This window comes from Eublepharis macularius, chromosome 6 (assembly GCF_028583425.1).
Source record: "Eublepharis macularius isolate TG4126 chromosome 6, MPM_Emac_v1.0, whole genome shotgun sequence".
NCBI lineage: Eukaryota > Metazoa > Chordata > Lepidosauria > Squamata > Eublepharidae > Eublepharis > Eublepharis macularius.
Window position 1 is genome coordinate 13,881,579 of NC_072795.1, and position 24,291 is coordinate 13,905,869.

The 24,291-nt window shown below is 43.9% G+C and overlaps 1 protein-coding gene across 3 annotated transcripts in view; it reads right to left on the minus strand.

Moving 5' to 3' along the window:
- Positions 1-24,291, minus strand: part of RFC4 (replication factor C subunit 4) — a 40,704-nt gene that overhangs the window by 7,652 nt on the left and 8,761 nt on the right. For all 3 annotated transcript variants that reach the window (XM_054982188.1, XM_054982189.1, XM_054982190.1), the window contains 5 exons: positions 19,866-19,945; positions 16,996-17,115; positions 14,665-14,808; positions 14,267-14,387; positions 11,439-11,564 (listed from right to left, as the gene is read on the minus strand). In XM_054982188.1, coding sequence (XP_054838163.1) covers positions 11,439-11,564; positions 14,267-14,387; positions 14,665-14,808; positions 16,996-17,115; positions 19,866-19,945 — 591 coding nt within the window. The remainder of the gene's footprint in view (positions 1-11,438; positions 11,565-14,266; positions 14,388-14,664; positions 14,809-16,995; positions 17,116-19,865; positions 19,946-24,291) is intronic.

A 24,291-nucleotide genomic window follows, 5' to 3' on the forward strand; every position in this document is an offset into this window, starting at 1 on the left:
CCTACGGGAGAAGGTCCAATAGCGCCCAGAGGCCAGCCGCTGCTTCCTAGATTGACAACGCCCGGAGGGGCAAGCCCGCGCGGCCTTCCACCTACTCAACCCTCGCCGCTGCGGCCCCTCTTACCTCGACCGCAGCTCACACCGGTGCAGCAGCCTCAGGACCAGCCCGTCTTGCCACCCCCGAACCAACCGGGACGGCCTGCACTACTACGACCCCTCCGACCGCCTCCGCAGCGGCCGATCCCAAATCAACCACACCGACCTACTCCACCTCGACAGCCACCGCCAACGCCTCCGGTGTTACCCGCTAGACCGAGGATACCGCCACCTGCTCGTCCGCCATTGCAGCCGCCGGCCCAGCCAAGACCAACCCCGCCAGCGCAACCACGACAACCTCCGCCCGCACCACCAGGTCAACCCCAGCCGGCACCGCCGGCTCGACCGCCGCCAGCACAGCCGGCACCGTTGCCCCTACCGAGGCCCCAGTTACCTCCGCCTGTGCCTCAGGGACAACTAGAAATGCCGATGGACTTTTACCCAGTGCCTGCTCCGAGACAAGACCTCCCGATGGGCTGGGTAAAGCTGGAAGCCACCTTCGATGGGGACCCCTCCAAACTGGGATTTTTCTTAGTACAAGTGGTACAGTTTTTCAACCGTTGGGGGCACCTATTCGGCAGCGAGGCCAGTCAAATCGAACATCTCGGATCTCGTCTACAGGGCAAGGCAGCAGACTGGTATGTAGGACTATACAATGTCGGGGCCCCAGAACTTGATACTCTCCAGGGGTTGGTGGATGCTATTCGAGCCCAATATGAAGACCCCTTAGAGGAAACTAGGGCCCGAACAGAACTGCAAGCCATCAAACAAGGCAGCATGACAGCAAGAGACTATGTTACAAAATTCCGACAATTAGCAGCCAAGTGCCCCAGGTGTGAGGAGTCCACCAAAATTATCCTGTTCAAACAAGGCCTTAACCCGAGACTTTTGGACAGAGCCCTCATGCAAGACAATCCCCCTACGCTGTTAGGGTGGATCCAACTTATTTGTGAAGTGGAGAATCGCATATTAGAAGTCCGTTTGGTTGAACAACAACAACAAACGGGACAAAGAAAACCATTAACCTTACAGAGGGCGGCACGGGGAACTAGCTACGCCACCCGTGGAGCGAGAGATGCTAGATGGCAACAAGGGCTGTGCCTGCATTGCGGACAGGCTGGTCACTTTGCAGCACAATGCCCTTACCGGCCTGTGCAAAGACCTCCGCTCCAACTACGCCGTCCAACTCCGGCTCAGTTTTCTGCGCCCCAACGCCCGACTCCAGCACCCCGGGCGAATAGAGGTCGCGGCACTTCCCAAAGGCCAGCCTCAGAGAGAGGGTTGGAAGCGGAAGAAGTCATGGAATATGATCCCGCTTCCCCAACCGCAGAAGTCAATCCAGAAAGTCCCCAGTCGGGAAACGAAATGGATCTGTCGTAAAAGGACCCAAACGACAGATCCACCAGAAGCCCGTCCCTGCACGGGACCGGCCACCTGGGTCCATTTTATTCATGCCAGTGACTCTACTCAACCCTGAGAGGAAGATGCACATTCGGGTGCAAGCCCTTATTGACTCGGGCTGCTCAAGAGACATTATCGCCCCTGCGTTAGTCAATGGACTAGTCCTACCAACCCGGGATTTACAAAATCCAGTAATCTTTGAACAAATGGATGGTACCAATATGAATCCTGTAACAACGGAGACCATCCCAGTAATCACGGGCATGGGGCAACATTGGGAGAAGAGGTCCTTTGTCATCAGCTCTACTGCCAAGTACCCGTTAATTCTAGGCAGTAGATGGCTATGTGATCACAACCCCTATATAGATTGGGCACAAGGATGTATTACCTTCAGTCACACCAACTGTAAAAATCACCGTTGGAATCAGAACTGGGGCGACGATCCAACGCATAAAGAAAAGGCCCTTCTCACCCAAGAAGAAGTCAGCCAAATACCCGAACCGTACTGGCCCTTTCTAAAGGCTTTCTCGGAGGAGGAAGCGGATACTCTACCCCCGCACAGACGTACGGATTGTGCGGTAGAAATTTTACCCGGAGCCTCACTGCCCAAAGGACGGCTCTATCCCATGAGTCTCCATGAACGTGAAGAGCTTCGAAAATTCATTGACACCAACCTCCAACGCGGATTCATACGCCCGGCCACCAGCCCCCACGCCGCTCCGGTCCTCTTCGTGAAAAAGAAGGATGGCGGACTCCGACTGTGTACTGATTTCCGAGGGTTAAATGCGGTATCCACAAACAACGCCTATCCTATACCGCTCATCCGAGACCTTCTCAACGTCGTGGCCCAAGGTAAGATCTTTACAAAATTAGATCTAAAAGATGCTTACTTCCACGTTCGTATTAAGGCAGGGGATGAGTGGAAAACGGCTTTTAATACGCCCCTCGGACAATATGAATACTTAGTTATGCCTTTTGGTTTGACGGGAGCCCCATCCGTATTCATGTCCATGATAAACGAAATTCTACACGAATTTCTGTACAAAGGGGTGGTGGTGTACCTTGATGATGTGTTAATTTACTCAGACAACGAGGAGGAACATATCCAAACCGTACAGAAAGTATTAGCCACCCTGATGGAAAATAATCTGCCCATCAAGTTGTCCAAATGTGAATTCCATAAAACCGAACTTACTTACCTCGGGTATTGTATCTCCCAAGAGGGTCTGAAAATGGATCCAGCCAAAATACAAGCGATCCAAGACTGGCAAACACCCACCACCCGTAAAGAACTGCAATCCTTCCTGGGTTTTGCCAACTTCTATAGGGATTTCATAGCAAACTTCGCCCAAATCACGCTCCCTTTAACAGACTTGCTAAAAACCAAAGATAAAGGGGACCAAGCTAAGAAACCATCTTCCAAACTGCTATGGACCCCCGATTGCCAGACGGCCTTCGAATATTTAAAAAAGCAATTTGTAACGGAACCCGTCCTCTCCCACCCCAACGAACAAACCCCTTTCATAGTGCAGGTCGACGCCAGCGATACAGCGATTGGGGGAGTTCTGCTGCAGAAGGGAGAGGATGGGAGGCTGCGGCCTTGCGCTTTCTTGTCTAAAAAGTTTTCGGAGGCGGAAAGAAATTGGAATGTGTGGGAGAAGGAGGCCTTTGCAGTAAAGGCAGCCCTCACTAACTGGAGACATTGGCTGGAGGGGGCGCGATACCCTTTCGAGGTCTGGACGGACCACAAGAATCTGGAGGCCCTCCGAAGCCCGCGCAGACTGAATGCTAAGCAATTGCGATGGGCGGAATTCTTTTCCAAATTCAACTTCACTCTAAACTATCTCCCGGGCAAAACTAACTTTTTAGCGGACGCCCTATCGCGCATGCCCCAACACAAGAGCAAGAGGGAGGAGACTGTCGACACTGTATTCTCACCTACGCAACTTGGGGGCGTGGTGACCACTCGCAGTCGGGCCAAGCTGCCCCTCCCGGCTAACCAAGAATGGAAATCGAAACTCAAAACTGAAGTAGAGAAGGAGGGGGATAGGGCTCCACGAAACAAACTAACCCAATCCCCACACGGGGATTGGCTAGCTGGGAGCAAATTTTATGTCCCAAACAGCCTCAGGCTGGAGATCTTACAGCGCTGTCATGACGCTCCCACTGCTGGACATTATGGGTATTTGAAAACTTTACACCTGATCCAGAGACAATTTTGGTGGCCGGGCATGCGCAAAGACATTTCCCAATACGTTAGTTCCTGCCCCATTTGCCTCAGCGCCAAAACCAGGAAAGGGAAGCCTCCGGGTCTCTTACAACCCTTGGAGACACCAAACAGACCCTGGGAAGTAATATCTATGGACTTTATCACTGATCTACCTATCTCTAAAGGACATAATAGTATCTTAGTTGTGGTAGATCTGTTCTCCAAGCAAGCTCATTTTATCCCTTGCACTGCTATACCCTCCGCTCGAAAACTAGCGGATTTGTTTCTAAAACACATTGTAAAATTACATTCCTTTCCGTCCAAGGTGATTTCGGATCGCGGCGGACAGTTCGTTGCCAACTTCTGGCGGGAGCTTTTGAAAATGTTGAATATTGAGCAAGGCATCAGTTCAAGCCACCACCCACAAACCGACGGGCAATCCGAAAAAACAAATCAAATATTAGAACAATTCCTTCGTTGTTACATCAATTTTCAGCAAGATAATTGGGTGGACCTCCTCCCTTTGGCCGAGTTCTCATATAACAACAGTGTACACGCTTCGACGGGAGAGGCCCCCTTCAAAATTGTCTACGGAGCCCACTTCAACCCCTTCCCGTTGGACGCACCCCCTCTCCATTCCTCAAAATTGCCAGATGTATCTTCATGGTGGGGGGAGGCGGCACAGCAATGGACTCTCATTAAAAAACACCTCGAAAAAGCCAAACTGGATTACAAAAAATACGCAGACCGCCATCGTGTGGCCGAATGGGAATTACAACCCGGAGATCATGTGTATATTTCCACAAAAAATCTGAAACTAGCTCAAACAAGCCGCAAACTCGCTCTAAAATTCCTAGGACCTTTTCCTGTGCGCAAGATAATAAATAAAGTGACTGTTGCTGTAACTTTGCCCAAGAACTTGCGCCATGTGCATGATACGTTCCATGTCAGTCTTCTGAAAAGAGCTCCCACCGACAACAAATGGCACGTCAAAGCTCCACCCATTCCAACTTTGATTGACGACCAAATACACTATGAGGTACAACAAATCTTGGACTCTAAACTCAAACGAAACCAGCTTTTTTACCTCATTCGCTGGAAGGACTTTGATTCTGGTTACGATGAATGGGTGAACTCTGCACATGTTCATGCTCCTAGATTAACCAAAGCTTTTCATACTCGCTATCCATATAAGCCAGGGGGGGATCTATTTTAAGGGGGGCAGAATGTCAGGTCCAGTATGTTTCTAAACTGTACTGACTCCATTTTCTAATGCTTCTAGTGTTTAAGTGCTTTCTCCCCAGGTGCACCAGTTCCCAGGCAGCATTCCCACCAGAGGAGATTGTTGTGTCTAACCCAGTTCCACCAAGCATTGGCCTTGAAGGAGAGCAGCTTCCCAGGACTGAAAGATGTTGTTTTGAGAACTGTGGGGGGAGGCTGTTCCAGATGGGTATTGTTACTCTGTATCCTATGCTTGCTCTTCATTGGTAACAATGATCATGTACCATCCTGAGTCTCCTATTCAGGACAGTGGACTATAATGGACCTTTTCTGCAATAAAACTTCCTTTGCTAGACATTGGACTTATTCTTGCTTCTAAAGGGAATCTTGCAGAGAGTACCTTATCTAGCCACAGTCTGACACCGGCACCTCTTGAAAATACTCGGCAATAGAGCTTGAAAATAATACGATTTCAAAGAATCCCGTGTGTTTCTTCCTCATTTCCCTCTTGAGAGTTCTGCCACCTCTTTTCCCAGAAAAAAAACCCCTGCATACAAATATATTATTCACGTCTTTCTCACTGAGACTCAAGGTGGATTACACAGTATGGGTTAGTACAGTCAGTTTCAAGGATAGTTTAACGAACAATGTAATGGGTATATAAATGCAAATATGCAAAGATTTAAACCAGCAGAAACACAATACACAGAGTTGAAGAAATGCTGAACAGCGCATTAGCATTTCTAAGCCTGAAATATTAAATAATATAGTATTCAGTAGTAGGATCGTATTTAATGCAACACAAAGTGCTTAGCAGCACATAGTAGTAAAATCTATGGCCCCAGTCTCATTACTGATGCACCTCTTTGCAACCACTACCTTACAGAACAGCCCCCCCCCCCGAGTAAAAAACCCTCTTGAATAATTCAGAGGAGTTAGCCATGTTAGTCTGTAGTAGCAAAATCAAAAAGAGTCCAGTAGCACCTTTAAGACTAACCAATTTTATTGTAGCATAAGCTTTCAAGAATCAAGTTTTCTTCGTCAGATGCCTGATCAAAACTGGGCAGATACAGAAGAGGAGGGGAGAAGAGAGAGAGAGAGAGGAAAGAAGGAGACATATATCACAAGGGGACAGAATGCAATTAGCGGGGAGGCAATCAAAACATTCCTTTGCTTGGAAATGTAAACATCTCCTTTTGGTGTGCTGTCAGTTTGCCGTGTTCGTTTGTAGCAGTGAAAGTATCCAATTCCTATGTAGTATAAGCCTTCGATAACCACAGCTCTCCCTGCCAGCTGCATCTGACAAAGAGAACTGTGGTCCCCGGATGTTTTGATTGCCTCCACGCTAATTGCATTCTGTCCCCTTGTGATATATGTCCCCTTCTTTCCTCTCTCTCTCTCTTCTCCCCTCCTCTTCTGTATCTGCCCAGTTTTGATCAGGCATCTGACGAAGAGAACTTGATTCTCGAAAGCTTATGCTACAATAAAATTGGTTAGTCTTAAAGGTGCTACTGGACTCTTTTTGATCTTGAATAATTCAGTTTTGCAACACTTGCGGAAAGCCAGGAGAGCGGGTACTTTCCTGACCTCTTCCGGGAGTCCATTCCATAAGCTTCGTGCTTCCGCAGAGAATACACACGTACAGGTAGTTGTTGATTTTGTCCACGTGCAAGGTGACACCTGCAGAAGTCCCTGTTCAGATGAGCAAAGCTGCCACGGTGGAATATAGGGAGAGAGGCAATCCCGTAGATATTCCGGACCAAAGCCATGGACAGCTTTGTACGTGATAGGCAGTACCTTGAATTGAGACCAATAGCTAATAGGTACCTAGTGGAATGACTGGAGAAGGGGAGTAATATTCATGCTCTTCCTGGCTGCCAATAATAATCAAGCGGCAGTGTTTTGCACCAACTGGAGTCTCCAAGTTAACTTAGAAGGGAGACCTATGTACGGTGAATTGCTGTAGTCGAGTCAGTTTATAGGAGCCCCGTGCTATGTCCTGTATCTGTCAATCTTTTCTAATACTCAGCGAGCAGCTGAGAGAACAATATTTTGCTTAACACCGCATTGTTCATGGCTGGGAGGGGGTTTAAACTGAGAGCTTCCCGCTTCACAGCTAGCCAACCAGGGTGACCTGGTCTCCAGTAAATATAGGGGGGTTTGAACCTAAAAATATTGCTCAGCCAGCTGATAACATTTCAGTGAAAAAAGCACTGAACTCCAATTAAAAATTTTACTTTCCTCCGTACTCCTCTTCATCATTAAAATTCAGTATTCTTCAGAAGTAGCAAGTGATTAATAACCTTTTATATTGTTGGGATAAGTATACGGTCAAACTGGTCGAAGCATTTACCCTCTAGCATCAACAGTGAGAGATCTGGATAAAGTTCAGAGATATCAACTTAGCTCTCACCCAAAGTGGGAGAAAGCCAGGTTGGACACACATCATTTGCTTATAGAAATGAATGCCGTAATACCCTACGAAAATATTAGAACAAGGGGATTCGGTTTCGTTTTCTCAGCCATGTCGGACGCTCCTCTCGCTGGCTCGAGAGGAAGCGGCCGAGCACCCTGTCCGGGCGGCTGATCTGCGAAGATTAGCCCCCAAAACTCCCAGTGAGGGAGGCTGGGTCCGGGACGCTGCGGGAAGAGCCCCCCGGAATCAATGCGGGGGGTTAATTGCCCATTTGTCCCTACGGAGGCCGGCGGACGTGCGCGGCGCCTCGAGTGCTGCCGGGCCATGAGAAACGGCAAAGAGCAGAACTAGGCGAGAGCCTACAAGTAAGTGAATTCCTTCTGTTATTACAAGCGCACGTGAAGGAGAGGTGAGATCTGAAGCTAAGAAGGCTCACTCTTCCCCTTTGCTGAGTTCCAAAATTTGGTTGGCGCCCCCCCCCCAAATGGCAACAAAAAAACAAAGTCCTGCCCTTGGCAAGTCAGTTTCGGCTGCCTTAAAGGGAGAATCGCTGGAGGAAATAGTACGGAGGGCGGTTGGTGAAGCTATAAAACCCTTTGTTGACAAGCTGAATGAAACAGATCAAAGGGTGGGCTTAATTGAGAGCGAAGTGAAAACCATCAAGGAAGCAGCGGGGGGGGCAGAGAAGTCTGCTCGGGAAAGTGCGTCACTCGTGAAGGCTACGAATAAAGAGCTTAAACTGGTGGAGAATCAGTTGATCGGACTACAAGTGGAACGAACACAGACAATTTTGCGCCTCCAGAATGTGAAAGAGGAGGAAAACGAGGATTTATGGGGTCTTGTCTCGGAACTATTGGCGACACCCGCGACGGCAACTAAAGAAGAAGTAAAAAGCGCCATTTTGGAAGCCCGTCGGGCTACTTCAAAATATGCAATGAAGCGTCAGTTGCTGCGCGAGATCATCATCGATTTTTCATCTAAGAGGATCCGGGACACTATCCTATACAATTCATACAATGCGGATTTGGACTTCTTGGGCAACAAAATTAAGATATTGAAAGACGTCCCGTTTCTAGTTCGGAAAAGACGTTTTAAGTATAAAAAGTTCGCAGCTCTTCTGAGAGAACGGGGAATAAAGTACAAATGGTTATTCCCGGAAGGAATCTGGTTCAGCCATAATCAAGCCTTTAAGATATTATCAGAAGATCAACTAAGGGATTTTGAGGACAGGAACCCAGAATTCCAGTGCACCAAGCAAGACGAAAAGGAGAAGTCTGAGGGGGAGGGGGAGGAAACGAGCACTGCGGCTGCAGTTGCTCAGAGAACTGCGTCCGGGACCCAGGAGGGGAAGAAAAATTTAACTTGAAATTAAATTGTAATTTGCATTTAGTAAGGTCAACCACTCCATCAATATAATATAAAGCTTTAACTTTTGAATAATGGCAGTATGAAGGAAAAACAGAAATGTAGTGTTTAGTGTTTGTAGGGCACCTTCCCCTTTTTTCCACCCCTCCCTCCCTTCTTTTTTTCCTCTCTTTTTTCCCATCCCTTGTGTTATTGTAGTCTTTTGTAGTCACTGTTTTGTAGGGTATGTATGTATGCAATAGTTGTATGTTAGATATTGAAAAATAAAAAAATATATAAAAATAAAAAAAGAAAATATTAGAACAAGGAAGGGTCATATCAACCTGTTTGAATATCTTCAAATTAAGAGGGTTTTGACCTTTATGGTACTGAGAAGGGAAGGCCTCAGGATAATATTCTGAGTTGGAAAATGGTGAAAAACATCTAATGTCGTGCATATATGATCCAATTCTTGGAATTAGTGGTCGAGGTATTTTCGAAGAACAAATGGGAGACCGTGCTGAACCATCCAATTTCTGAGCAAGGTTGAAATTTATACTCTCGGATAGGACAAAATTTTGAATGTGACTTCAATTTAGATACAATATTTTTAAAATCATACATTGCTGGCATTTGATTACCAATAAGCTTGCAAAGATTTACCAGTCTTATCTTGATAGATGCAGACTTTTTTTTCATATGAGGTAGCTTTCCTGTGGCTTTTGGGGGAAAATAGTAGTTTGAGTACCATTACCACCTGAAATATTTTTGTTGAACAACCTTTTCAATATTATCAGAAGACTCCATGATATTATCTTACACTTTGTGATGATCGCTAGATTGATCTTTGCCAGACATTGGAAGAAAGACTCGTGTCCAAACTTGACAAAATGAAAGAAAATTTATTTTGATTAACATTTTTATAGCGCAGAAGAAACTTGGAATGAATTGAACCATTGTGGAATCTTTATATATCTCCATTTGAATGTGATTTATAGAATTTATATCATCTAATTTGTAGAATTAAAAATCTGTAGAATTTATGGGTTTGTTTTTGTTTGTATCTTTGTATGTTGTGCACATTTTGTTGAAAATAAAAACTGTTTTTAAAAGTAGCAAGTCACTCGTTCATTGTATAACACCTTTTAATATCCAATTTAATCAATGAATTAGCACCGTTTCTCCAACTGATAATTAAAAACACACATTGTAACATAAGCCAAAATTGGAAGGAAACTAAAATGTGATGAGGTTACATTGTTAATTTGTCATCAGCTTTCCAGCTGTTCTTCTCATTAATCTTTTTGTTAGACCCAACAGTTGTCATCAAACAGGCAGACCGTATATGGTAGAAGCTGCGTTATCCAGCATCCGGTTAATTGACAAACTCTACTAACCAGTATGTCTGACTACAGCCTAGTATCTGGTCACGTTCATGAGTGCTACCTGCTCTGTGCTGCTGCCAGGGAACGACAGTATCAAGTGAGTGGCAGCCGTGGCTGGGAGCCTGTTAGGACACACTGCCTGCTCTTTCACCACCTGCTCATGTAAGAGGAGGAGAAGCAAGCAGCATGCCTTGCCCACGGGTGTCACCCACTTATGCTCCTGGGAGGTACTATGATCAGGAGCTAGCCAGAACATGCCAGCTGATCAGACTGTAGGTCACAGCTATGGCTGCTGCCTGCTTAGTACTGCAGCATGTAAAAAGGTTGGTTCACCAGCTTGGTTCATCGGCAACTTTCCTAACCCAATAATGTTAGTTAAAGCTTTTACCGTGCCTTCCTCAGCCATAGGTGCTCATAGCAAAAGTAAAGCAAATTAAAGTTTCTGGGACCTTGCCTAGCAAGGGGCTTATTCTCAGGTTTCAACAAAATTGGAACTATTTATAAATGAGTTAGCATTACAGAACACAATGTTTTCTGTTAGACTTGTCTGTTTCTGTTGTTAAATCTGATTTTGGGTAAAGAGAAGATGAAGAATAAAATTAGCTGCCCTGCTAATAAATTTGCCATTTGGTCAAGTCAAGTCAACCCCAAGGACCTTCAGTACAAACTGTGTTTCTCCATTCACTTAACCCCTTTAAGAGAGCCAGTTGGGTGTAGTGGTTAAGAGCGCGGGACTCTAATCTGGAGAGCCGGGTTTGATTCCCCACTCCTCCACTTGAAGCCAGCTGGGTGACCTTGACTCAGTCACAGCTCTCTCAGAGCTCTCTCAGCCCCACCCACCTCACAGGGTGGTTGTTTTGAGAATAATAATAATGCACTTTGTAAACCACTCTGAGTAGGTGTTGAGTTTTCCTGAAGGGCGGTATATAAATCAAATGTTATTATTATTATTAAATATCCTTCTGTAAACAGCAAAATGTGGTAGAATGGTCCAACATGCAACCCCCAAGCTATTATCCAAAAATCAGAGCTCACAGACTGCACTTGCCATTTCAGTTCACCATTACAGGTGCCTACTTGCTTTCAATAAACTCAGTAGTTTCCAGCGCACAAGACACAGTCTCCAGATTTATCATGGTACAGAGCGGACTATTTTAGTAAGCAGTGATTTAAAAAAAAAGTTTAGAGAAACTAGAAAAATTAGTAGCATGAAAAGGAAGTATTGCAACAGAGAGAACTTCACTCGGCTCTTATTGTTTGAACTAGGAATGAGTTTGTTTATAATTTAAAGGAGACAAAATACATTATATCACTTTTCAAGTAGTGAGCACATGGTAGGCTGTTTTTTAAACAACTAAGAACTTACCCCTGCAATTTCCATGACAATTTTCTCAGTAACCTCTTTCCTGCCCGTTAATCGCGTAGCACTCTGAAGCAGCGTGATTGCTTTCCTCAAGTCTCCTTCGGACACATGAACTAGGCAAGATATTGCCTACAAAACAAGAGAAAAATAAGGTCTCAAAATAAAATCAAAGAGTCCAGTAGCACCTTTAAGACTAACCAACTTTACTGTAGCATAAGCTTTCGAGAATCAATGACCAGCAGGGATAGACACTTTTTTGCGATAGATCTTTTTTTAAAAAAAAAAAATGGAGCATTCGTCTTCTGTGAGCCCTGCATATTTGGCAGTTATTTATTTATTAAATATTTATTAGCTGCCGTTCTACCTTATGGGAACTCAAGGATGCTTACAATATAAATAACAGTCATAAAAACCAGGACTTAAAAACAGTTAAAAATGCCAGTAACTAAAAACCCTCACCAAGTTAATTAAAAGGAGTGCTAAATAAAGTTATTTTCAGCTGCCTCCTAAAGATAAACAGCGAGGGAGCTAGACACACCTCACCGGGGCGGTTGTTCCAATAATCTTGTGGCTACCACTCAAAAAGCCCTCTCCTGTGTACAACCAGAAGAACTGCTTTTGTTGATGGGATAGTCAGGAGGTTCTCTTCCTGTGATCTTAATTCTGGGGCAGGAACATATTGGAGAAGACGGTACTTCAGATACATGGGGGTGGGGGTGGAGACCCTGCACTAAACCTCCTAAACTTTTTTGTCACCTGCACAAGCAAGATACATTCCAAGTCTTCCTTCTCTAGTGCAATTTGTGTGACCGTGGTAGGCAACAGCAGAACAGCAGGATTTGAGTCCCGTAGCACCTTAGAGACCAACAAGGGTTTCAGGGTGTATAAGCTTTGGAGAGTCAAATAGTATCAGATACTATTTGACTCTCAAAAGCTTATACCCTGAAAACCTTGCGGGTTTCTAAGGTGCTACTGGACTCAAATACAGTACAATGAAGAGCATCTCCTAGTTACTTCCTTATATACATATACCTTAGGGTTGCTTCTCATAGTACTTTTTTCTACAAGCATTCTTAAGCAGATATTGAAAGCAGACTGTAAGCTCCTTTCTATTCTAATGTGCCTGGCGGTGTATAAATGACCTAGACACAAAAACAAACCAGTGATGTGCTTTAAATGAATACACAACAGAGGCCAGGGTGTGCCCCACATAGAATAGAAAAGCAAGCAGTCTCAGCAAGTGGGAAATTGCTTAAGTTCATTCCAAGATCATTTTGGTCTGCTCATGCCACACCCTTTATACGGGCACATCCCATTTATCCAGTGCAAACAGATCTCAAACTGGAACATGAAGGCCACCCCATCCTGTTTCTTCTGTCAATTAAGCTCTGCTTACAGAAGAGGGAGGTGATTTGGGCCCATTTCTCTTACTCACTACAGCCACATTTATGCCTCTTCTGCAGATGACTCCACCGGATCCAAGCCCTAGTGCTGAAGTCTCACATAGTCCCCAAAAGCCATATTCAAAAGGCACACCCCGAAACACACTCTTGCTATAAAGCTTAACAATAATCCAAGTGATTATGACAATGCTGATCTAGAAAATTTGTTTATTGGAAGACCTTTGACACCAACCCTCATTAACTGGCATCGGGTCAAGGAGGACACATGATTTTAGGCAAGGAGATAATATTTCACTGGACAGATATTACTTGTGAAAGGGCAGGAAAGCCTAAGCTACACTGAACACTCACTCAAGCAAATTACACTAGTCTCCAAATAAGTATTACAGGGATTGTCCCATTCCTTTGCCGTTACTGCACAAGAGGTTTTCTGGCAGGAAGAGCCTGCTGTGTTCCTCCAAAGAGAGGCATGGAACAATGCGGCCGAGAAGCTGCCAGGACTGGCATGAATTAGCAGGCAGTATTTTTGTTCTTGGCTACTTGCTCCAGGCAGCATCCTGCAGCACAGAAAGTGGCAATCTGAATGACAGCAGGAAGTCCTGGTTCCAGTATTCTCCAGCCTCACGCTGCAGCCTATTGCCTTTCTCAGTAAGCTACAGATAGGTTTGCCAACCGCCAGGTGGTGGCTGGAGATCTCCTGGAACAACCACTGATGTCTAGGCCAGAGAGATCAGTTCCTCTGGAGGAAATGGCTGTTTTGGCAGATGGACTCTGTGGTATTAGACCCTGCTGAGGTCCCTCCCCTCTCTAAACCTTGTCTTCTGCAGGCTCCACCCCTCAAAACTGCAGGAATTTCCCAACCCGCACTTAGCAATCCTAGCTAGAGATAAAGTACCTTGTGACATAGGGAAGCTGCCTGTGCCCCATGCTGTACCAAGAAGGCCCCCACACTTTCATTGTTCCATATTACGTGTAAAACAGAACTCTTTGAGAGGGCATGTTTATAAAGGGAATATCACTGAAATGTTAATGTATATGAAAAAAAATTAGGCACCTTTAATGCATCGTCTGTTGTATGTATACCATTTTTATTGCACTGTTTGATGTTGTAATCAACCTTCATTCTCAGCAAGAAAGACAGGTTATAAATGAAGTCAATAAAATATATAGTCAGCAGAATAGCATTCTTTTATACTCTGGACTTCACATTTAGAGCACTTGTCTAAAAGGCTGTCACCACTGACTGAATACTATGCTTAAACATAGCTATTTTGGCTAGTTTCCTGGACCTTTTGTCCTTCTGTGAAGTGGTTATATTTGGTTCAGCATTAACTCTGAAAATTTGGATAAGCATAATGCTAAGCCGTGCATCTCTGTCCCTTTTCAGAGCATTAACACAACGATCCTCTGAATTAGCAGAAAAGCTACCTCGCTGCTGACCGTCACGTTCTCCTTTTCAGCGATGTCTAGAAGTCTCTGCTGTTGGGTTTTGTCCGAAAGGGGCTTGAAACGAAATTTAGAGCATCGAGATGTTATGGGTTCGATTATCCTGCCATAGGGAGCAAGGGAAACAGTTATGCAAGTCGACTCAACGGTCCCTTAAGAAGAGTCCATTTCCAGTTTGAATAGCTGGAAACAATATAGCTTCTCTCCATCCGTCCAGTAGATCAATATGATTTCACGCACATCAGTTTGACTAGATTTCTTATTTTCCACATGTGGAATTTAAACAGTTCTAAAAATGCAAGTTTAATATTACATTCTCTAAAGAAGCATCTAGAGATAGGGAAGGCTGAGCCTCGGGAGACAGCAACATTCATACATACCTGCTTATATAATTACAGATAAGGCAAAAACGAGTCGTTTTGGATTCTCTCTCCATGGTGCGCCTTAATGCTGCCTGGGCTGCTGACGTCATAGAGTCTGCTTCATCCAAGATTATAATCTTAAAAGGGGGGCATGGTTTGCCGCTAAACATGCACATTAAAAACATCTGGCATTAGCGCAAGTTACGTTTAGGAGTCATTCTACAGAAGCACATATTGGCAAAAAAACAGCTATGATACAACATTACGGATTGAAGCCAACGATTCTCTTGTGCTAAGTCTTCCCCTGGCAACGAAAGACATTTTTCTGATACAGGAATTTTTTCTCTGTTGGAGAACTCGGTGGTGTTGTTGGTATGGCCCTCGGCCATGTTTTCTGCTGGTGGAAGACACTTCTGCCAGCAGAAAAGAGGAGGAGCAATTTTCACTAGTTGCCCCTCCTTCTGGAAACCCCCACTTTGCCCCCCACCCCAGACTGTTTCTAGCAGTCCACAAAGCTGACCTGCAGCAGGAGACAGGAACGTTTGTTTCTGCAAAAGCTCCAGTCATGCTAAATAAAGTCTGAGGTCTGGATTATGCATAGTTTTATATTATTTATGTCCCTGGACCTGTTTGAATGGCTTGTTTCTATACTGATAATGTTAATGTATTATAAGCTAGCTTGAGTAGGACTCTAAAGAAGCATAGATCTGAAAGATGACGCTTTAATATTTCAGCTGGAATGCGGTGGAACGGAGTTCTGGCACCTCTTGAAAATGGTCACATGGCCAGTGGCCCCGCCCCCTGATCTCCAGACAGAGGGAAGTTTCCTGAAAAAAAGCCCACTTTGCCCAATGCTAGAGGGACGAGAGAATCCCCTCGCCCCTCTTGCATGGGGTGAAGGAAGTACCTTGCTCCTTGCTCCAGCAGGGGTGGTTGTGGTGCAGAAGGCAATTTAAACGTTCCCCCCCCCCTTGCTCCAGCTTACTGGCTGGGAGAGTTTAGATCATGAGCAGCGCAGAGGGCGATTTAAACTCCCCCCCTTGCGAGAGCGCTCCTAGGGGTGGCTAAGCCCTGCGCAATGATGTCACTTCCCGGAAGTGCCATCATCGCATGGTCCTAGGAGGGCGTACACATTTTGCATGCGCACATGTGGTACCAGGGACACCACCTCCTGCCGGGAGTTGCCCGTATGCTGGCAACCCACTGAGTTCCAACCTGTTTTCACAGAAATAAAGCCCTGATTATAAGACACATGTATCGAAATATTATTAAGGGGATCTCTGCTCAGTTTTTTTCCTTTGTGTCTATATTGTATTTTCTAGAAAAAAGTTGTTTCAATTTTTTTTTCTCTTGCAAGCTTCTTAAATCTCTAAAAAAGAGGCGTAAGTCCTATTTCGATGTTATAAACAAATCTCTATTTTCTTTGTGATGGGCACAAACCTGATTAATACTCATGATCACACACACCCCTCCTTCCTCCATTCAGAGGGAAATGAAAGAAGTTACTTGAAGAATGCTTCCAATTAGCTGTACCATCCAAATGCCTAGATTAACTGGGGCTAATTTCCTTCCCAGTAGCTGGGATTTTTACTCCATTTGAATCCTGTTAGAATTGGGAATACAAGAAGGATTCAAAATGTGAATATTAAAGTATCAAGGCCGACACTTGTTTACTTTAAGGACAATGAATAATGGAATAAGTTAGTCCAAAGAACTTGTGGAAGAGTCCTTTCCTATGGATGTCTAGTAGTAGAGACCAGAAACGCACTTATTGGGGAGTTCTGACCTTGAGTGGCCCACAGGGAAAAAGGCAAAAACCTCAACTTACCACCTTTTCCATCTTCCATGTGTGTTAAGATTTTTTTAAAAAAAAATTACTGACAACTCCAACTTTGAAAAATGCAAACATGTCCCATCTCATCCCATCATTTCCCCTAAGCACAGCTAATTAATTCTTGCTTTCTTATCAGAAGCTTTGGGCTAACTTCGATCAATAGGCAGATAGGTTTATTGGGATGTAAGATGTCGAGGACCCTAAATGGACTGTGAAGTGGTGGTTCATATGCCAAAGGCTGAATCGTTCAGGGTATAATATAAAACAAGGGCATTCAGCATTACAAGCAGCAATTCCTTTTACTGCCTCTAGACACATTTCATCAGGGACATTAATGCAAAGATGTGTGCAGTTGGTGAAAGATAAATTCCATTAGAATGCAGTTAGGCTTTGGTGACTCATTATGGCATTGCTGACTCATGGCTTATTTTAGCATTACAAAGCTGACCCATATAAAACTGACACGGGGAGAAATACAGTCCTACAAACAGTGCGCCGCAGATCACTGTGCGTACTCTGAACGGCTTCCCGAGACTGTCAGCTGAGCAAAGGTCTTCACTTTCTCTCGGACGACTTGTATTCCACGTTCATCTGATGCGTTTAATTCAAGGACCCTCTGTCGGAACAGTTCAGGCCTACGTTCCAGAAAAGACAATTGGTTTTTAATAAATTTGTGAAACGAACAGTTACAGAGCAACGTTATGTAGTATCACTCCAGTCTAAGGCCATCCATTTCTATGACACTCTACACAGAACTGCACTACGTGTCAGTGCGTCCTTAAAGCAAAGATTTTCCTTTCCTCCTTCTTAACCGAAGGGCCGGTTGAGCCTGAAATTCTTTAACTGATCCCTCACCCAGTGCTACATTTCTAAAAAGAGAATGAGCCTACAAGCCAAAACTATCTCAGAAATATTGTGGTGATTTGGCTTCTACAACCTGTGAGAAAAAAAAAAGTCTCCCGTTTATGTAGTTAAACTGTGGCATATTCACACATTTATTTAGGATCCAGCCTTTCTAGCAATCCGAACCCAAGGAAGCTTACAAAAGCAGTTAAAACCACAACAGCTGTGATTTAAAACACACACACACACAGGTTAGGATGGCAACGAAACCACTTGCAGTACTGCTGGAGAATCTCAGCAAGGACGTCACTGGGAAGTGGGGTCAAAGTCTCGTTAAAGCGGCCCCAACCACACTTTTTGGTTTCTGCAGTGCGGCCTTATCCAAAGGCAAACCCCTTGGGGCCCATCACAGTCAGTCTGCCCTCTCAGACCGGCAGCAGCTCCCCAGGGTCTTGGGCAAAGGTCTTTCACATCACCTACTGCCTGATCCTTTTAGTCGGAGATGCTGGAGACTACAGGCCACGCAGAGACTCTTCCACTGAGCCACAACTGTGGCAACTGAGACGAAGATTCACGCTCCAGCCCTTAGCCACTTTTAACAAATAAAATAATACTTCCAAAAGCATAGGAGGCTGGATCCAACTAATGGCTTTCTATGGTTTGGGAGATAACCGCAAGCTATCCACAAAATGCTACCACTTAATGTATTACTGCTTACAAAATGGGTCTTCATTTGCTAGCTGCCACAGCCTATACAGAGGCTTTATACTAGGGGTGGCCAAACTGTGGCTCGGGAGCCACATGTGGCTCTTCTAGACATATTGTGTGGCTTCCGGAGGTCTCTGAGTATCACTGTGGCCATACATTTTATTTTAGTCTAGTTTATTTCCCTCCCTCCTTTTCCTCCTTTCTTTCCATGTCTTTCCCTCCTTTTTCCTTTTTTCCTTCCTTCTTTCTTTCCATGTCTTTCATATTTTCAATAAAAATAAAAAGCAATTTCCCATCTGAAGTCACTTCAGTGCATCATGTCTTGTGGCTCTCAAACATCTGACGTTTATTCTATGCGGCTCTTACATTAAGCAAGTTTGGCCACCCCTGCTTTATACACATGCAAATAAATGAACTTCTGAAATTATGGAGGAGTGGTTTCTTTTGCCCTTCTGGATGACTTTGCACGCAGTTACTGTTGATAGAAAACGTTCATAAAAATGAGCCTCCTATATTTGCCACCTGCCCTGACCTGTATGGCCCAGGCTAGCCTGATTTCCTCGGATCTCAAATGCTAAGCAGAGTCAGCCCTGGTTAGTACTTGGATGGGAGACCACCAAGGAAGTCCAGGACTGCCACAGAGGAAAACAATGGCAAACCCTGTCTGAGTATCTCTTGCCTTGAAAAACCTATGGGGTTGCCAGAAGTCGGCTGCAACTTGTCACCTGCCTATGACTGCAAAAACTGGGGAGGCTGTCCAGGATCAGCCAGGCCACAATACAAGGTTGGCTGGTTGTGTTTAGCTTGCCGAGTCAAAAGCTGCACAGCCCTGCATTGTCTAAGTTTTGAACATTGACATTTGGTTTCTTTCCCATTTAAAATGGTTTCCACCGTGGACAGCCACAAAAGAAAGCTGTTGTTCCCACGATTTTTCGAGCATTAAGACAGCAACAATCAGCCCAGTGTACCAACTTCACACACCCCTAAGATCTTCTACCCCAAAGTACAGGATCAGCCTATTTACAAAGCTTATCACGAAGTGATTTACTAGCCACTTTAGGGCCCTCCAATAAAGATAGTCATTTCTTTGCTTTCTCTCCAACTGTGGCTTAGAAAAAATACTACTCTTACAATTACTCCAGTAGTATTTTGCTTTCGTTGAGGAAATGGGGAATAAGTAGCTGCTGTGGCTTCATTAAAAAGCAACAGATGCATTTCCAGATAATGGCTTTTTGTATTGTTTTTAAAAAAAGTGCCTTCCTTTGTGTTTGAGGAGTCCATTTCCCATTAAACCACATTAAGTTAGGTTTAACTCTGTGCTCTTAAGTTTCCAACTGTTTACAGACTTCTCTGTGTCAATATATGGCTTGTTTCATTTTTCAGTCCCAAAAGGAACATTTCCCACAGAAGTTCAAGTTTAAGTTCTCTCTACAGGGGAAAAAAAGGTCAACTACGAACAAAATGGACTGAACAAATTCTCACGAGACAGAAAGCAACTTTCAGAAAGTAAATATCCCGTTACTGGTTCCCATCCAAAATTCCCACCTGTTCTCTTTTCTAATTGGCAAAATATAATTAATTAATGGTGTTTGCTGTTATTTTTTCTCCCCCCTCAGTATTATCAATATGAATAGAAAGTGTACTGCTGTGCACCCCCCAAAACGCAGATTTTTTTAAAAAAAAGGTAACAGAGATGTCTATAAAGTCGAACCGCCCATACGTTTAAAGATGCATACAATTAAAACATCAGAAGTATAAAATGGTATAAAAAAGGACTCATGAAAGTGTCAGTTTCAACTGCTTTATACTTTTAATGGTTCGACACCAGACTTACCCAAAGAGTTCTCTGGCTGCTGCCAAAATAGTAGATGTCTTTCCAGTCCCAGGAGGTCCATAGAACAAGAGGTTGGGAAGCTGCAAGAGGAAAATTGTTTTGTCGTACAATTTTTGGTATGTAAATATTCCCTTGCGTTTTCAGGACATTTACTATAGTGCATATGAACCACAGGCAAAAGGAAACTACAAGAATGCACACAAGCCTATAATACCTTTGCTATTTTCACACACACACAATTCCATTTACATCTCTATTTAGAGTATTCACAAACCTCCATTCACATGCCCAGTTGACTCCTAGTCTTTGCACCCTTCCCACCAAAAGCTCCATCAGCTCCTACTCTGTGCTAACATTAAAAAGTCTTCCAAAAAAATTCGTAAATATTCTATAACCAGGAGTCTCCAAACCCAGCGGCAGTGGCGACTCCTCCTTCTGCACCACAGATGTCCTCCTGCACAAAAAGGGGGAAGATCGTTCACTACATCAGAGCAAGAGGTGCCTCTAGCAGTGAAATCCTAAGCAGAGTTACTCCAGGCTAAGCCTATTGATTTCAATGGGCTTAGACTGGAGTAACCGTGTTTAGGATTTCACTGCAAATCTGGCATAAGCTAAGGATTTGGGAGAAAGCCTCATTTCACTTTCTACTGGGGAGGCAGAAGGAGCGCGACTCCCCTTCATTGTTTCTGCTTCTCCAAAGCTCAGTATGAAGTCTCACCCCTCCCCAAATTTCTGTACTTGGAGAGGGGAAGGAAGAGGTTGGTTGCAGCCATAAACAGCTAACTACTACAAAAAGGCAAAATTCATAAACCACTGTTATACCTTAATAGTAAAGAGTCCAGTAGCACCTTTAAGTCTAACTATCTTTATTGTAGCATAAGCTTTTGAGAGCCACAGCTCTCTTAGTCAGATGCATCGTCAGATGTAGCATAAGCTTTCGAGAACCACAGCTCTCTTCATCAGATGCATCATCAGATACATCTGACGAACAGAGCTGTGGCTCTCGAAAGCTTATGCTACAATAAAGTTGGTTAGTCTTAAGGGTGCTACTGGACTCTTTACTATTTTGCTACTACATACTAACACAGCTAACTCCTCTGGATCTGTGTTATACCTTACAAAAGCTGAACAAAAGGTATAAGTCTCATATAAATATAAAAAAAGTCTCAATCAGTAGAGAGGATGTCTTCAAGAAAGAAGTCTATAAGTAGCCTAGGATTTTAGGAGGTAAATCAGCAAAAGTGTTGCTCTTCTACAAATCTAGGATTTACTATGCTTTAATCTTACACCTCATTTCTCTCCCTTCAACCATAAAACAATCATAAATATTATTCAAAGATGACTCTGACTTGAGATTTAAACACAGAGATGCAAAAGGAAAAACAAATAAAGACACGGAGGAACGTATTTGTCACCAGACCGCTGTAGTTTACATGTGTTAGCGGCTTTTCTGTCTACACAAAAATCAGTTTACCATGAACAATTCTAGCTTAATTTATAAGACTGTTGTGACCTCTAATATTATGACAGGAAGATTATTTGCAATATAGCAGATGATTCAAATCACAGCTGCTCTTTTGCAAAAGGGAAAAATAATGTATCTTATCAAAACAGTACATTTAACTTGCTCTTCCTTCAAAACTATTCAAAGTTAACAACATGGATATTTTTTCCCAGCAGTTGGCTAATATTTGTACCTGTGTTTAACAACGGCATTTGCCCATTTGCCTAAAACCTAAAAAAAAGACTTTCCAATACAAGAGGAAAGTGGACTCCTAGCTTCTTTTTTCATTGATTTTGAATAAAAAATAACAGGAAGCTTTCACGGTTTTAAGGATAGGTGCCGTTTCAGCAGAAATCTACACTTCCTTCATTTTCAAAACGTATTGTTATTTTCCAGGCTCCGAATTATGGTCAGGACTAGTTATCTATATGCTGATGTCTCAAGGGAAAGTTACTAAGGAAGCTAGAAACTGTCTGTGGTCCAGCTGGAGTGCGGCCAGCAGCCAATAAGAGTATTAAAAATAGGGTGTAAAAATGCACGTCAGACCTGGAGGGAGGAGAATAAGAAAGAGAGGCGCATACTTCACTCGTTCCCATGTGCTCCCATTCTGCCCCAGCTCCTTTGATAAAAAGCTGCTGTTCCTGATGTACATGCAAGGATTTAAAGAAAAGTGTCCGTTCAGCAAGACATAATAAGAGATCTTGGGAAAGATTACTCTCTATTAAAACTAGATTTGCTCCATTGCATTGACTGGCAACTAGTTTTTAACTGGGGCAAACCAGAATAGCCCAAACTAATCAGAGCTTGAAAGCTAAGCAGGGTACTTGGATGGGAGACCACCGAGGAAGACTAAGGTTGCTATGCAGAGGAAGCCAATGGCAAACCCCCTCTACTCGTCTCTTGCCTTGAAATCCCCATGAGGGGGTCGCCATGAGTCCGTTGTGACTTGGATGGCACCAAAGAGCCAAGAATCCTGGCTCCATCTACTGATTCACTCCTTCATGGACTGAAATAGAAAGTCTGCTTGAAGATCATCACAAGTTCACACAGCACAGTTCACCCACCTGCACAGTTCCTCCCAGCATCATGATTATCACAAAAGATGCTGCACGAGCCCAAAGCCTGCCTCAGCCCCACCAAAAACTCCTGGACATGAAGAACGAATTGCTTGATTCTTTGGATTCTTACCGCTTTGTTATACAATGTGTTTGGATCACACTGAATATATTCTCTGAATCAGATGAGATGTGGAGGGAAAATAGCGCCATTACTTTATTCTATAGAAGTGTGTGAACAGAACTTTGCCCCAAATAGCTGCTATCCTCCTGTTTTCTACTATTCTGAAAGCAGAATCTTGGACTTAGCAAAATGCAAGTTTTCCGTAAACAAACACATTCAGTATATTAATACTGCAGGCTCAGATTTCATGCAGAAATATCCCTTAACCAATATTAATACTACTGGCTGGCAAAATGTGCCCTGATCCTTTATTTAACTTAATGGCTATATTTTTAGCAATGCTGTAACATGACTAAGCCATGCTATTTCCAACACTTGCCAATGATGAAGTTACGATACCTGTAGCCTCCGTAGTCCAATTACGAGACGATTACAGCTAACTGGTGTTTTACAGTATACGTACATTTGACATTTCCGCACACAAATCAGATTCCAAGAAGACGCAAAGGTACAACTGGATTAGTGTTCAGACACTGCCCCACTGATTAGAGAGTTTCTGCCCTCTCCTCTACGAAATTAAAACACATGAGAGGGCTTCTCCTACTGGCTATGCCCTTTAATTGCAGGAACCTCTAAACTGGGGCCATCAAATTGGTACAGTACACAAGTGCCAAGGAACCAGAAACACGACCGCCACCTACTCTACTACACTTGTTACCAAGAAGAACCAACTCCATGCAACCTGACACGGCGCTTTGTAAAGCATCTGGGAGAGACCCAATCCTTTCGAGTCTTCCAGCCCAGAACCCAGTTTCAAACCTCAATCCGCACTGCAGGATCCCCTTTTAATTTCTTTTTTGTAATGTGTGTCTTAACTGCCTCACCTCCCACTTTTCCTCCTGCGCTTCCCTCTCTCTGTCCCATTCTCTTTTTCCTTCTCTAAAATAAAGATCAGAAAAGCTGGAGGTGTGACTCATTTTTAGGTCATGACCGACCAGCTGGAAACCAGAATTCTACAGGACAGTTGTGATGGAAACTAATTATGATTCTGTTTGCTCTTTCCAGTCTAACATGTTAGTATTTTGAACATTTGACCTTTTTTACTGACTGTCAATGTGCCACATATGGCCAATGCATGGAAGTCTACGCTTCAACAAAAACGACACAAGGCATTTTTTTTTATTACTGTGATTTGCCGCTCTCTCCCCAAAATCTACTTAGCAGAACTGGAGAAGAGAGCCGGACATCAGAGGCGTGGTGCACTTTCTGTTGGAGGAACAGCTAAATCAAAACAGAACAAGGTGCCTATTCACAAACAGAACTACAGACTTCACAAATAAACCAACAGAGAACAGGGTTTAAACATGTTTTCAACAGCACACACTGGCATACGGAACACAGCAGTCATAGTCAATACTAGTTTCGAAAATAAGTCTACCAATGTTTAATATATAGAAGTATTTGTTAGCACACCTATCCATACATATGTTGAAGAAGAAACCGTGCAAGATGCCCCAAGCTCCTTGAAGAATCCCCAACACAACTCCTTAAAAATGTAACATCTAATTTGTTCCTTGGAGATAGCAGATAAATAATAACAATAATAAATAAATCCAGAGAAGTTAGCCGTGTTAGTCTGTAAGAATCCAGTAGCACTATTAAGACTAATTAACTTTATTGTAGCATAAGCTTTCGAGAGCCATAACTCTCTTCATCAGATGCGTCTGACGAAGAGAGCTGTGG